General features: G+C 36.2%; 1 protein-coding gene across 2 annotated transcripts in view; it reads left to right on the top strand.

Moving 5' to 3' along the window:
• Positions 1-15,172, top strand: part of LOC115964029 (DENN domain and WD repeat-containing protein SCD1-like) — a 57,813-nt gene that overhangs the window by 15,441 nt on the left and 27,200 nt on the right. For both annotated transcript variants that reach the window (XM_031083314.1, XM_031083313.1), the window contains 12 exons: positions 101-214; positions 2,501-2,721; positions 3,883-3,937; positions 4,043-4,126; positions 4,365-4,563; positions 4,682-4,811; positions 4,927-4,990; positions 5,098-5,142; positions 11,177-11,252; positions 11,374-11,447; positions 11,560-11,610; positions 12,041-12,198. In XM_031083314.1, the coding sequence (XP_030939174.1) occupies positions 101-214; positions 2,501-2,721; positions 3,883-3,937; positions 4,043-4,126; positions 4,365-4,563; positions 4,682-4,811; positions 4,927-4,990; positions 5,098-5,142; positions 11,177-11,252; positions 11,374-11,447; positions 11,560-11,610; positions 12,041-12,198 (1,271 nt within the window). The remainder of the gene's footprint in view (positions 1-100; positions 215-2,500; positions 2,722-3,882; positions 3,938-4,042; positions 4,127-4,364; positions 4,564-4,681; positions 4,812-4,926; positions 4,991-5,097; positions 5,143-11,176; positions 11,253-11,373; positions 11,448-11,559; positions 11,611-12,040; positions 12,199-15,172) is intronic.

Raw genomic sequence — 15,172 nt, 5'->3', positions numbered from 1 at the left:
TTATTCAGTTAATACAAGATAATCACATACCATACTGATACCTTTTTTGTGATTTTTATAAAGATTCTCATCTAATCTTGGTGTGTTTGTTGTGCTGAAGCATGTCTACATTCCATTACTATTTTTCAGTGGAGTCGACTATATTGATGCTCCTACGCCATATATGATGGGCCTCCATTCAAGTGTTGATACATCTGGTTTGGCAATGGATGGCGTAAGTTGTTATATATAAACTTCAGTTTTATTTTACCCTTTTGATCTCTTATTCATTACCACTTCCTGGTTTTTATCACTTGGTGTTTTACTTGAAGGTGGCAGTATTTCTTCCCCTCCCCACCCCCCTCCCAAGAAACAGCCCACTTAATTTTGCTGCAGTAGGCAACATTTATTTTAACCTCTTATTGGACTTATGGATTGTGCATGATAAGTCAAAGAAAAAGAAAGATTTCACTTAAGTTCTTTCACTACTTTCCAAATAAGTTGTGCCATTGGGTAAACTGCAAGTACCCTTTTGAAGTTTCATCTATATGAATATTCTGCAAACAATAACTTCTCATATTAAGTGTTATTGATTTAACGGTCTATTTTGTAATATCTTAAAAGAACTTCCATAGTGTAGGTATTGCAACCTTAGGATAAGCAGAAAAAGCTTCAGACGGATTGAGACACTGACAATTTACTAATTATCTCAAAAGCTTAAACTAATAGAAAATGGTGAATTTAATTTCATAATCGTAATTCTAACACTCCTTCTCATGTGAGGGCCCAAACTCCTCCTTAATAAATGGAGCCTAACATGTGTGGTTTGTAACATTTTAAATGGGAGGTAAAATTGAAACAGGGATCAAACTCAAGCCCTCCTGCTCTAATACTATGATAAATTACCGTTTGTCCCAAAAGATTAAGTAATTAGGAAATGGTAAATTACCGATTCTAACACACTAAGAATTTTTTTTTTTTTTTTTTTTTGATTGGTAGATAATGGGGAGGGAGAGTGGGGTTCAAACATATAGATGTTGGTCTAGTTCCAAATTCCAACTTCCAAAATTTGAAGCGTTTTGTATTTCATTACTTCAATCTCTGCCCTTGGTTCTCTAGTTTAGTTGGTGGAGAGTGTTATTATTTTGTCAATCCATTCTCTAGATAGATGAGGGTCAATGACAAGTGTCTTTCTATATCCTTCAGCCTCTTTTTTGGCAATGATATGCCCTGACATATGCTTTCAGACTATAGTTTTGTTAATCCATGTTTTTTATTTTCAAACTAGCTGTTGTGCATGCAAATGTGTGTGCAAAATGATAAATAAAAAAAGAAAACACACACACACACACATATACATAAGATAATAACATTACAAAATAAAATAGAGAAGGGAAAAAAATTTTAAATGGAGAGAGGCTTGGGGGGGGGGGGGAGTTGGTCTAAAACTTATTGTGCTCTTGTTTTAAGAAGCTTTACCTATTTCAGTTTCTGCTTTGGTGTTTTCTATTTCTGTTTCCTTTTTGGGTTTATATGCAGTTTTGGTCTTGCACGAGGGGGACAGTTGTTACTGTCTTTTTATGTGTTTTATATACTCCTCCTATACCATTTTGTTGGTCCATTATAGGGATTCCCACTTTTGAAGGAAGCACACATTTCAACGTATGAATTACCACAACTAGCTCTCATAAGTGATCTATACTACCCATTTTGGTATAACATTTCAAAATTTCCTCTAAGTAGTTGTTTAAGAAATTGATGACGGAAGCATGAAGACAATTTTATTTTAATCTAGTTTTGTCTAATCTTAGAAGTCAATTGTGTTTTTACTATTGGTCCATTGAATGTTATTCTAGGTCTTGCCAAGAGCATTGTAACTCAACTGGCACGTCTTGGTGTTTCTAAATGAGATGTCTAGGGCTCAAATCTGTCCTCCCCTAACTATTTAATTATCAAAATGAATGTTATTCTAGGTCTTTATTATCTAATTAGGTTAATAGTTTATTATTATTATTTAATTTCATAAAGTCAAGTGCTAGTTTTTTGTAATTCAAAAATTGGTCTTTGACCCAAGTCAATTAGGATTAGAGTTTTCTCTAGTAGTCTATATAAGTGCACCATTGTACTCCAATGGAAACAAGTTTGCTTGATTAATAAAATTTTCTATTGAAAATTTTCTAATGGATTGGTGCCAATTCAAAGTACAAGTATATTTTAGCATACTTTCAGCAAAAAGTTTTCAACAAAAAGTTAGATAAATTGTTCTCAAACGGACACTATATTACTGACTTGTGTTTGATAGATTAAATTTTTGGGACTGGTGGTTTCTAGTATTGCCTAGGATAGCTTTCCCAATTGTTAGTGAGGCATTGCTAGACAACATAATATGTGAGTTCTTGCTTAATATTTTTCTTATTAGAATATTTGTTTCTTCATTACTATGAATGAAGATATTATCTATTGCTGCTCGTGGTCTTTTGTTGGTTGCACTTGACATATAGTTATATTTTTCCCTTTATAGGTGGTTGTGGTAGACCTTGAGTATAATCGTATTACTACAACAGAGGATATTCCCCCTATTCCAGAGCCAGAATTAAGCTCTTTGCGTGGTGAAATCATGAGGTTGTTGTATCCCAATGTTGTGGGTATAGATCAGATGAAGGCTGATTTTTGCAATTTATCTGAGCAATTAACCATATGGGGCAACAAGCCTTGGGGAGAGGATCATGACCTTCAACTTAGGTGATACTTGGACGTCACGTGAAATATTTATGAAGTACTCTTGCTTTCCTAGAGCCAATTCAGTTTACTGCATTTAAATAAATATACTGTTTTGGATGGCTTTTGCATTCCTGTCTTTAGAAAATTATGATATGTGGTACACTTCAATTCTAAAGGGTGCTTTCCGTCCTAGTTTTCAACGGAACAATTCTGCTCTATTATAAATGGCCTTTTAGTATTAAGGTCATGATTTAAAGCTTTTCATGCTTATTTATTCAGCAGAGAAAAGGGAGATTGTGTAACAATTACCTTAATAAAGTCACCATATTCCTGTTTCGGATCTATGCCTGCCACTGAAATTCTAGCTTGATGGTTGTTCTTGAAGCCTAACTCTAGTTTAGGAGACTGTCAAGTTACTCATTTCTATTCCTGGTTTATCTCTTAATTCTTCCAACACTATTTTGTGGTCGAAGTGGTAAATTTCTTGACAATTCTACTGTGTGAGCAAGTAGAGAATGTGTATTTTCTAATATTAAACTATCAATCTTATGTACACATGCAGTTATGTTGCATAAGGCTAAACCTCACCATTTGCATTTTTAAGATATGATCTTTATGAAAATTGGATTGTTGCATGTTTTTATATATTGGATCCATTGCTTTATAGGCTAAGTGATCGTTAGCAGATGATACAGGTACTCCGCAGTTAGCGTTAATTTCTTGGATATTATATTAAGTGTATGCTTTATTGATTCTTGACTCAGTCCCCAATCTCAAACACTTGTCTGTTCTCACTTGTGAGTCAACGTTTTTCCTTATGTACTTGTCTACTTATTAAAAGAATTATTTGATTTTTCTTTTTTGATATTCCTATTTGAGTATGAGTGGATCTTCTAGGCAACTTACATGTGTGCACTAGATATTCTGAATCTAAAAACCGATCCATAGTGTGAGTTCTAAAGCAAAGCCTTTTGTGGTTGAATTTTACATTATAAAACTCTCTAAGTAGTTTGTCTTTTTTAAGATCTATTATGCTTACTTATCATTTTAATGTTACTAAGTATGCTTATCTTGTATGACCAGTGATGCTTTAATATGTCAATGTGAATTGCTTGATCATGTAAAAAACTGCATTACTACATGAAAAATCTGATTTTATATTCTGTGAATGTTTATGTGCAGGCTAATATTCCTAAAGTTCTTTGCTTCACTTTTAAGTGGCTACCGCAATTTTATCGTATGAACTTTTATCTTATATCTTTTAATATGGATTTAGTTTTTAATCATTCATAGTCATTTCCTTTTTTTTCTTTGGGGGGGGGGGGGAAATTATCTCTTTCAGGAAAGTTCAGCAAATAATGGCTTCAACACTCAAGCATTTCTAAAGAAGCGCTCTCGGTCAACCAACCAACCACCTGAGCCCATGGTGATGTTATGTCATTCCACTCATCTTTATATTCCATTTTCCAATTCATTGCTTTTTTTTTTTTCTTTTTTGGTTAATTATGAATGATGTTAAAAATTACTACTGTTATCATCATCATCATTATTTTTGGACTTTGTATAAATGACGTGAATTTTCTCTTTTGATTTTAAATTATTCCTCATTCCACTTTAAAATTTAGTGCCCTTGACTGTACTTGTCTCTTTGTTGGTTTTCACAGATAGCACAGTTTCTAGACTCACATGGTTTCTTGGATTATCTGGATAGAGGTCTGGGTTCTGGTGAAAATAACAATAACAATCTCCTTGACAAGTTACAAGATGCAATTGGAAGGGGTCAGAATCCTACTTCAATACTTCCCTCATCTTTGGTAGAGCCCGAGATTATAACAATATCAGATCCTGATGTAGGAATATCAGGTGTATTTGATGTTACTCTTTTTCGAGATTGCCAGTTATATACATCAATTATAAAAAGACAAAGATATTTCAAATTGGAGATAGTAATATTCATTTTTCATTTTGTTTGGTTCTTCAGGATCAGGTGCCAAATATACTTATGACAGGTTTCCTTCAAACATTAGAACAGAGGAGCAGGAGGAAAAGAGGAGGCAGATTCTTGCAGCAGCAAGTGGAGCTTTTGATTTCTCTGGAAAGCATACCCCTAGGTATATATTTATTTGTGACAACTTTAAAATGTTCTGTTCATTCCAGTGTTGTATACTTATTGTCATGCCTGTTAGAGTGTTAGTGCACCCCTCATTTTGTCTTTCTTTTTATCAGTTCACCTTCTATGCTAGTGGGCAAGGATTCCAAAGCAGGAAGTCTCAGTCCAATGGAGAGGGCTGTAAGTTCTTTACACCATCACCAAGATGCCTTGAGTGTTTTTTCTGTTTGAACTTTTGAATTGTCTTGAACTAAACTGACACTTTATTTATTTATTTATTCATTCAGGCAGAAAGGGAACGCATGGTTTTGGACATAAAAGTTAAGCTGCAGGTGAGATCTTTATATCATTTTATTTTGTCTACTTTGTCATGTTTCCCTATATAGTTTGACAAATCCACATTTTCAGTAGCATTTATATTGGAGATTTTCCATGGATGGCATACCCAGACTTGAGTTAATTTCATCTGTCACTGGTTCTTTGAATTCACTGCGTGTATTGATTGATAAACATGCAGCAATTGTTGGTTGATCTCCGAATTAAACATATTTTTATCCCATAAGCGTTTAATTTTGAACTTGCCCAGTTATCTTATTTCTGAACTTGACACTGTTTAAAAAGTTCACATGCTGGGCTTTGAAAGTTTACCTGTCTCGGTCATAATGGTATTGCTCATTTTCACCAGTGTAAATGAGATTTTACATTTAGCTTTGAGCTGCTATTTGTTCTACTTGTTAAATTTATAATGAGGATTTAATATCATGCATGTTTAGATATCTAATAATGGGGGAAGCATTGACTAGCTAATGATGCTTAACTCTTGAAGCAAGATGAATTTAAGTTGGATCATGCTATCCCTCCCACTATCATTTTGTTTTGATCACCACCACTCATGCAGTCCCAGGTCCCATCCTTTATCTCCCTTGCACTGGCACCACTCCCCAGTGCCTCATGCTCATAAATTTTTTTTTTTTTGAAGACTCCGCTGCCGCACATATGTCTGGGGGGCTTGCCACCTTGATGATGTGGGTGGGTCATTTGAATCACCATCCACATGTCAAACCCCAAAGACCATTGGCCTTGACCCATTGCAAACCCTAGCAGGCATCAATGTCTCATGTTTCCAAACCCAGACCTAAACTTCACAAGCCCACATCCTCAAATTTACAGATCGAAATCTCCACTCCACAACATACATCATGAAACCTGCCGTCTTTTTTTTATTTTATGACTAACGAAAGTTTGTTAATAAAAAAAGAGAATACCCAGGTACAAGGTGTACTTGAGTAGCAGTACATCAATCTCTCAAATTACAATGCTCTAACATATCAAATAAATTAGAACAGGGAAGAGAGTTAAAAGCAGTATTCCAATCCAGCAAAGGGTGAAGAAGAGATTTAATCTTGAGTATAGAAAATTCATTTCCCTCAAAGCATCTCACATTCCATTCCCACCAAAGACACCACAAGACAATGTGGCACAACACTCCAGAAAACTATATTTCAATGTTTGCCCAAAGGACCTTGCCAAGTTGAGAATAAATCGGTGACACTCTTTGGCATAACCCATAGAAGACCAACCAAATTCCACACCATTGTCCATAACTCAAAAGCTATGGGATAATGAAGAAGAAAATGATCCACTAACTCCCCACTTCTTTTGCACATACAGCACCAATCCACAACATTAACACCTTTATTCCATAAGTTGCAATGGTCAAAATCTTTCCTAAGGTTGTAGTCCAAGAAAAGATAGCTACCCTAGGAGGAATCTTTGAACACCACATAGGATTCCATTGAAAAAGAATGCCAAGAGTCAAGGAAAGGGAGAAATAGTACTCACGCACCTTAAAACCCTTCATTGTCCTTTTGCTATGGATCTATGGTCTATGGTTTTGGGTCTTTTTGGAGTAACTTGGGTTATGCCGCACACTGTTTTGGGGCTATTACGGTGTTGGCAAGGCAGCTTTGGTTGTCATTGGAATGGTTATATTTGGTCCATCATTCCTCATTGCTTATTTTGGTGTCTTTGGGGGGAGAGGAATAGTAGATGTTTTGAAGATATTGAGAGATCTATTCCGGACCTCAAGCTTCTCTTTTTTAGAACCTTAAGGGATTGGTTGTTTGCTTTGCAAAATAAATCATTCCCTTCTTTTATTGATTTCCTAGACTCTTGCAATTTTTGTATTTGATTTCTTTACACTTGTTCACTCCCTGTGCACTAGGGTGTTCCTTTTTTATCTATATACCTTATTACTTATCAAAAAAAAAAAAAAAAAATCCCAATGCTGCATCTGGTTAGGAAAATGCATGACTTCTGCTATAGAAGACTCCTTATTATGACTAATGCTATAGGGTTAGTTTGGATTGAGGGGGAGGGGTAGTAGAGTAGAGTTGGCCGGAAATTAGTGCCTCCCTCAAACTAACCGATAGAGTTTCGGGAAGGTTTCTTGAAGGGTACAATCACCACACTGCAGATCATGCCAAAATTTGACTCTATTACCAATCCCTACATCAAATTGGATGAATTTAGAGAAAGTTGGCCAACTTTGTTTTATGGTTCTCTAAAGACTTAACACCATTGGGTTCAAACACCTCTTTTGTACACCAGCCATATGGACAAATAACCCAAAACTGCTGTTGAAACCCACTATAATTTCATTTAAAGCAAGTAAGCAACAACTTCAAAACACCACTAAATACACACCCACGCTACCAATCATAGCCAATTGCCAACATGCTGCCATGAATCCTCACAAGAACTCACCAGTTAGCCACAATCAAATCCCAACAGTGCACCACCGCCTTGATGGTCCGTCCATTGGAATATATGTAATATGTTCAATTGAGAGAGAGAGAGAGAGAGAGACCAGGGGCGGCGGCAATTCAAAAGATATGGGGATTAAGGTTTTACTATTATGCATGTATATAGTTTTAATACGTATTTTATTATGTTTATAAAAATTTAAAAACACAGAGGGTGGTGCAATTTAGAAGGGACGAAGACCTTTTCGTTTTGAGAATATGTGGCTTCAGGTGGAAGGTGGAAGATTGGTGGGATTCTTATCAATTCCAAGGCACACCTAGCTACAGAATGGCTATGAAATTAAAAGCCTTGAAGGCAGACTTGAAGAAGTGGAATGAATTGGAGTTCGGAAATGTGGCTGTAAAAAAAATACAACTTTGGAGTGATTTGAACGCTTTGGATGCAAAAGAGGAAGCAATAGTTTTATCAGAAGAGGAGAAGTTAGAGAAGGCAAGGCTTCAAACAGAATCTAAAAAAAATCAGCCTTTTAGAAGAGATTAGTTGGAAGCAAAAATCAAGAATGCTCTACTTGAAGGAGGGGGACAACAACACAAAGTTCTTTCATCAGATAGCTAACTCACATAGAAGGACAATGCAATTACTAATCTCAAGGTTGATGGGGTCCTAACTTCTGATCAAAAAAGTATAGAGGATTGTATTATTCAGTTTTATAAAAATTTATTTACGGAACATAGAGTCTATCGCCCACATCCAGATGTGTTGAATTTTCCTAAAATCTCTGATGACAAGACTAGCTGGTTGGTGAGGCCTTTTGATGAAGCAGAAGTTTTTGGGGTAGTTAAAGATTTTGAGGGGGATAAAGCTCCTAGCCCATATGGTTTCCCTATGGCATTTTTCCAAACTTACTGGGATGTTATCAAAGCAGAACTTATGAAGATTTTTCAGGTTTTTTTTGAGAGAGGTCAGTTCAAGAAATGTTTAAATGCAACCTTTTATCTCCTTGATTCCCAAAAAGTTAGATGCAATAGAGGTGAAAGATTTTTGACCTATTAGTTTGATTGGGGGGGGGGGGTTTACAAAATTATCGCTAAAGTATTGGCTAATAGGTTGAAATAGGTGATTGAGGATGTTATTTCGGATTCTCAAAATGCCTTCGTTAAGAATAGGCAAATTCTAGACTCATGTCCCATTGCAAATGAGTGTTTGGATAGTAGGTTGAGATTAGGAGTTCTAGGGGTGTTGTGCAAGTTGGATGTAGAGAAGGCTTATGATCATGTGAATTGGGGTTTCCTAATGTATATACTTGAGCTGTTCGGTTTCCCAAAAAATGGAGAAAATGGATTTATTACTGTATTTCCACGGGTAAATTCTCAGTTTTGATTAATGGAGCTCCATGTGGCTTTTTTGAGAATTATAGAGGCTTACAACAAGGTGACCCTTTGTCTTCATTGTTATTTATTGTTGTTATGGAGGCAGTTAGCAAAATGATGGATAAAGCAGTGATGGAAAGTTGATTTTTTGGATTTAGTGTGGGAACCCTCCATAGGTAATCACTTATAGGTAACTCATCTTCTCTTTGTAGATGATACATTGGTTATGTGCAATGCTGATATCAACCAGATTTTGTTTTTGCGCCTGATTTTGTCATGGTTTGAGATTGTATCGGGGTTGAAAATTAATTTGGATAAGTTTGAACTAGTTCCTATGGGAGTGGTTCCAAATGTTGAGATGCTAGTAGATGCGTTGGGTTATAAGTGGGGCTCACTTCCTATGAAATATTTAGGCCTTCCATTGGGTGCAAAATGGAAAGATAGAGCGGTTTGGAATCCCATCATTGAGAAGGTGGAAAGGAGGTTAGCGGGATGGAAAAGATTGTATCTATCCAAAGGGGGGAGACTTACTCTCATAAAAAAGTACTTTATCCAATTTACCTACTTATCTCCTCTCCCTTTTCCCAATTCTGGTAGATATAGCAAACTATATAGAACAACTTCAACGAAATTTTCTTTGGGGTGGTCTGGGAGATGATTCTAAACGTCACTTGGTGAATTGGTCCAAGGTATGCTCTCCTCCAGTCTGGGGGGGTCTATTAATTCGAAATTTGAGATACTTTAATGAAGCGCTATTGGGAAAATGGTTGTGGAGATTTGAGTATGAGAGAGAAGCGTTATGAAGAAGGGTTATAAGGGTTAAATATAGAGTTAAGGAGGGAGATTGGTGCTCTAATTCTATTCCAAGCTCCTATGGGGTGAGTTTATGGAAAACTATTACTAGTGGTTGGTCTACTTTTTCTCCTACATTCAGTTTCAGATTAGAGATGGGACTAGAGTGAAATTTTGGCATGATGTCTGGTGTGGGGATAATCCTTTGAGTATGTGTTTTCCAGATTTATTCAAAAGATAAGGAGGCTTATGTGGCTGATCTCATGCAGTTTTCTAAGGGGGTTCTTTTTTGGGACTTGGAATTCTTGCGAGAAATTCATGAGGGAATTAGGATTCGTTGTCTGTATTTTGGGATGTTATATATGGAGTCTCTTTGAGTGTTATTGGTGAGAATAAGATGTGTTGGACGCCTGCTAAGAGCAAGGGCTTTGAGGTAAGCAGTTATTATCAGGCTTTGTTGGGTGTATGTACTCAGTCCTTCCCTTAGAAAAGTATTTGAAAGCAGAAGGTTCCTTCTAGAGTCGCGTTTTTTGTTTGGACTGCAGCTTTAGGAACTATCTTGACTATTGATAATTTACGTAAGAAGGTGTTAATTCTAGATTGGTGTTATATGTGCAAAGGTAATGGAGAATCGGTAGACCATCTTTTACTACATTGTCCTATTGTTTATGAGTTGTGGTCTATGGTGTTCACCTTGTTTGCTATTTACTGGGCGATGCCAAAGATTGTGGTTGACCTCCTTGCATGTTGGCAAGGAAATTTTGGTCATCATCGTAATGCTGTTATTTGGATGGCTGTCCCTCATTGTTTGATGTGTTGCATTTGGCGGGAAAGAAACAACCAGTGTTTTGAAAATTCTGAAAGGACTATAGCTGATTTAAAACTTTTGTTCTTTAAAACTCTATCAAATTGGATGTCTGTCATAGGAAGTCATTCTATTTTTTCGGTCTATGATTTGATGGATTCTTGTAATTTATGTATTTGATTACAAATTGCTGTCCCTACTCCCTACAACCATATAATAGATGGATAGGTTTTAAGGAAATGAACTTCCTCTGATTTTTTTGAGATGATATCCAGCTTCATGATTCCCTCCCCTCTCCCCCTTTCAAATAATTTTTCTGGTAAACAAGCAGAACCTTTGAATTTTTTTTTCCCATTTTTACTTTGCTTTTCTGTATGAATGTGTGTGCGCCCATGTGTTACAAGTGATCTAAGTGAAACCGATTGAATACATGGGTCTGAAAGAAATGTGACAAACTACATTGCTAATGTGAAGTATTTATACTGCTAGTCTAGTTCGTCTACATGGGCATAAAATGCATATTAATTCCTTTCTATTTAAGTTAAATGATATATTTTGGTGGAATTTTAGCTATTGTTGTTTTCATTGTCCTTCACACTTCTTGTTGTAAGTATTGTGGTTTTCTTTAAATAGGGTTTGTGGCTTCGTCTTCTGAAATTGGGAGCAACTGAAGATCCTCTTGCGTCTTTTGAATATGGCACAATTCTTGGTATGCATCTAGTAGAGTTCTACTCTCTCATTGACATTTTTAGGAAAAAATTTACTTCTATCACTCACTAATTCAATCTGCTTTCATCCCATGACAATGTCTATTTGTTGGCTTTTTGTAGCTTTGATTGAATCTGATGCAGAGGGAATTGGCGGTAGCGGGTTTGTTGAATGTATTAGGGAGCATATACATTCAGTATGTAGCTTTAAAATGCATTGTTATTACTATTGCTATTTCAATTACCACTGCCACTACTATTACTATTTTGCGGCATAAGCTAACCTATGCACTGGATTTATGCTCTCAGGGGTGGAATTGTCAGCTGACTGAGGAACAGTTTATTGCAGTGAAAGAATTGGTATGTACCCAAGCAAGCATCATTGGTTATAAATTTTAAGAGTTAGAAAGCTCCATATTGCATTGATTTTACTTTATGCTTTAATGATGATGTTTCATCATTTAATTTTTTCAATTAGTTTTATTATATCCTCTCAATTATGATTATATCTAGGTTTAAGAGTACAAGCAATCAAATTCCTCTGTTTTTTTTTCTTTCATTTAATTTTTGATAATTTGTTTAATTTTAAAAAGGTAAATTACACTAATAAAAAAACTTATGAAAAGGTAAATTATCCAGATGCATCCCCAAATATAGATTATGCTTTTGCACCAGTTTTCTCTCTCGCTTGTTTTCCTTTACTTCTAGTTTCCTTAATACACTTTACATGGAATCTAAATGTTTGTGATGGTAAAATTTTTTCCTAAATTTAATTAATATGTTAATTCAGCTCAAAACGGCAATCAGTCGTGCAACATCTCGAAATGATGTGATGACCATTAGAGATGCCCTTGAAGTCTCTGCGGAAATGTATAAGAAAGATGCTAATAATGTTTCAGATTATATCCAACGCCACCTTATATCTCTGTCAATCTGGGAGGAGTTACGGTAAGTGTCGCAGACCGTATTTTTAGAGTAATTTATTCATCATACTTCCCACCTTTTTTGCCTGTTCACAAGTAGGACTTTGACATACTAACAATAGCGATGCTATTTGCAAATCTTATCCACACAGTGCGCAATTTAGTTGGATGTGCAAATTTACTTTTTTCCCCATGTAATATTTTAAAAATTAAATGGAGATGAAATATTGTGCAAATAGCACTGCAAATCAACGAAAATTGCAACCACCCAGAAACTCAAGCAAATTAGAGAATGAATGACCACTTATAGTAGCCATCCAATCATAATATTAAGAAATTTTGATGATGCAGATCGAATATATAAAAATAATCGAAGTATATAATAAGTTTGAAGCCTGAGAATGTAGTCTGTTACTGATTAACCAATGTAGTGGAAATTCCTGTTCAGCCTAATATCTTCTTTTTTTTTTGGGGGGGGGGGTAAGTAATAAAGTATTATTGATACCAAAAAGGGGTCACCCAAGTATACAGGGATTATACAATTAATCACATAAATTACATAAATCTATTAAGTCAGCAACAGAAAATAAAGAGTGACTCCATCTAGCTGACAACCAATCCAATAGGGAAAAAGGAATAACTTAAGATTAAGGATAGTTCTTATTGTATCTTCAAAGCTTCCATTATTTCTTTCCCTCTAAAGACACCACATCAAATAATGAGGCACAACCATCCATATGTCACCATTTCTACGGCAACCAAATCGACCCTGCCAACACGCTAACAACTCAATAATAGACCTCGGCATAACCCAACACACTCCAAAACCCACTACCATGAACCAAAAATCAGTGGCAATAGAGCAATGAAGTAAAAATTGATCGACTGATTCCCCATCACATTGGCACGTATAATACCAATCTAGAAGTAAAAATTGATCGACTGATTCCCCATCACATTGGCACGTATAATACCAATCTAAAATCCAAACCTTTTTCCTTAAATTATCAATCATCAATTTTTTTCCCAAAGCTGCTGTTCATATAAAGAAAGCAACTCTAGGAGGGACTTTTGGTTTCCAAATGCTTTTCCAAGGGAATGGCTGATCACCAGGACCAATCAAAAGACAATAGTAACCATGAACCTGAAATCCCTATTTCTTGTCTGGCATTCAATACATCCTATCCTCCCCATTCCCCACCACCAATTCCCCATAGATAGCATCCGTGAAGTTTCAAGGACTCCAACTCCCAATCCTGCACTGCCCTCATAAAATGCACTTCCCAATGAAGAACCCCATCGTTGAATCTCATAAGAACTGCCACACACACCTCCTTCTCACTGCAAATCTGGAATAACTCAGGATAGCATACAGCCAAAGGGCTCTCCCCACACCATCGGTCCTGCCAAAACCTCACACAAGTCCCATCTCCTGTGTCATATTGAACATAATGCAATAGAGTAGGCCGACCGTGTCTAATATATTTCCACAAAATCACCCCATAAGTGCCAGTGACTGAATTAGTACACCAGCCTCCCCATTCACAACCATGTATTGTCGCTATTACACGGTGCCAAAGCGCTTCTCTCTCAATACCAAATTGTCACAGCCATTTCCCTAGCTAAACTTCATTGAAACATCTCAAGTTCCTTATAGCCAAAACCCCAGACAGAAAAGTGGCACTAACCGTAGACCATTTTACCAAATGAAATTTGGGCTCATCTCCCAAGCCACCCCATAAAAAATTTCTCTGAAGCTATTTCATTCGATTTGCCACATCAACAGGAATAGGAAATAAGGAGAGAAAATATGTAGGCAAGTTAGATAAAGTCCTTTTAATTAAAGTGACTCTACCTCCCTTGGATAAATATAACCTTTTCCATCCAGCCAATCTCCTTTCCATTTTATCCAAAATTGGATTCCATATCGTCTTCTCCTTAAATTTAGCACCCAAAGGAATGGTCAAATATTTAAATGGAAGTGTCCCCTGCTTGCAGCCTAGAGCATCAACCAATATCTCTATGTTTGGAATCACTCCCACAGGCACCAATTCAGACTTACCTAAATTTACTTTCAAACCTAACAATGTCTTGAACCACCATACGAATTAACAACAGCTGATCAAGGTCAGCATCATATAAAATCAGGGAATCATCCACAAATAGGAGATGAGACACCATCAAATTTCTTCCCACCGTGAAGCCTGTTAAACAGCCCTCATTAACAGCTCTATCCAGCCTTCTACTTAGTATATCCATGACTAAAACAAATGACAATGGTGACAAAGGATCTCCTTACCTCAGGCCCCTAAAACTCTCAAAGAAACTACAAGGAGCCCCATTAATTCAGATAGAGAAACGAACTGTAGACAAAAAAAAAAAAAAAAAAAAAAATCCACCGCCTCTTTTTTTCTGAAAAACCATAATGTTCTAACAAATGAATAAGAAAGCCCCAATATATATGATCATATGCCTTCTCTACATCCAGTTTACATAACACCCTGGCAATCTAGACTTCAGTCTACTGTCTAGGCATTCGTTAGCAATCTGTACCAAATCCAAGATCTGCCTGCCCAAAACAAAAGCATCCCGAGATGCTGAAATAATATCACCAAGTACCACCCTCAGTCGAAGAGCCAAAACTTAAGCAATGATTTTATAGACCCCTCCTGTCACGCCCCAAACCCCAAAGGGTCCAAAACATGAGAGAGACGTCTCAATTACCTGTAAATTTTTTTTTTTCCTTCTTGACAATTCAATCCACATAATTATTATCAAGTGCCAACAACAAGAATTATCCTAATCATCCCATAGAATATACTTTCAGAGTAAGTCAGAGCTCTAAGCATTAATTACAAGGATCAAAGGCCACAAAAGAATAGAGGTCTGAAAACAACCATTTCATAACAACAGCTTGTCCCAATAGTGGAAAATACAGTCATAACCACTATAATATACAAAAGAATGAGTCAAGCCTAGACTAAGATGTACACCATCTA

This window comes from Quercus lobata, chromosome 10, assembly GCF_001633185.2.
Source record: "Quercus lobata isolate SW786 chromosome 10, ValleyOak3.0 Primary Assembly, whole genome shotgun sequence".
Lineage (NCBI taxonomy): Eukaryota > Viridiplantae > Streptophyta > Magnoliopsida > Fagales > Fagaceae > Quercus > Quercus lobata.
This window is presented reverse-complemented; position numbering and strand designations above follow the sequence as displayed.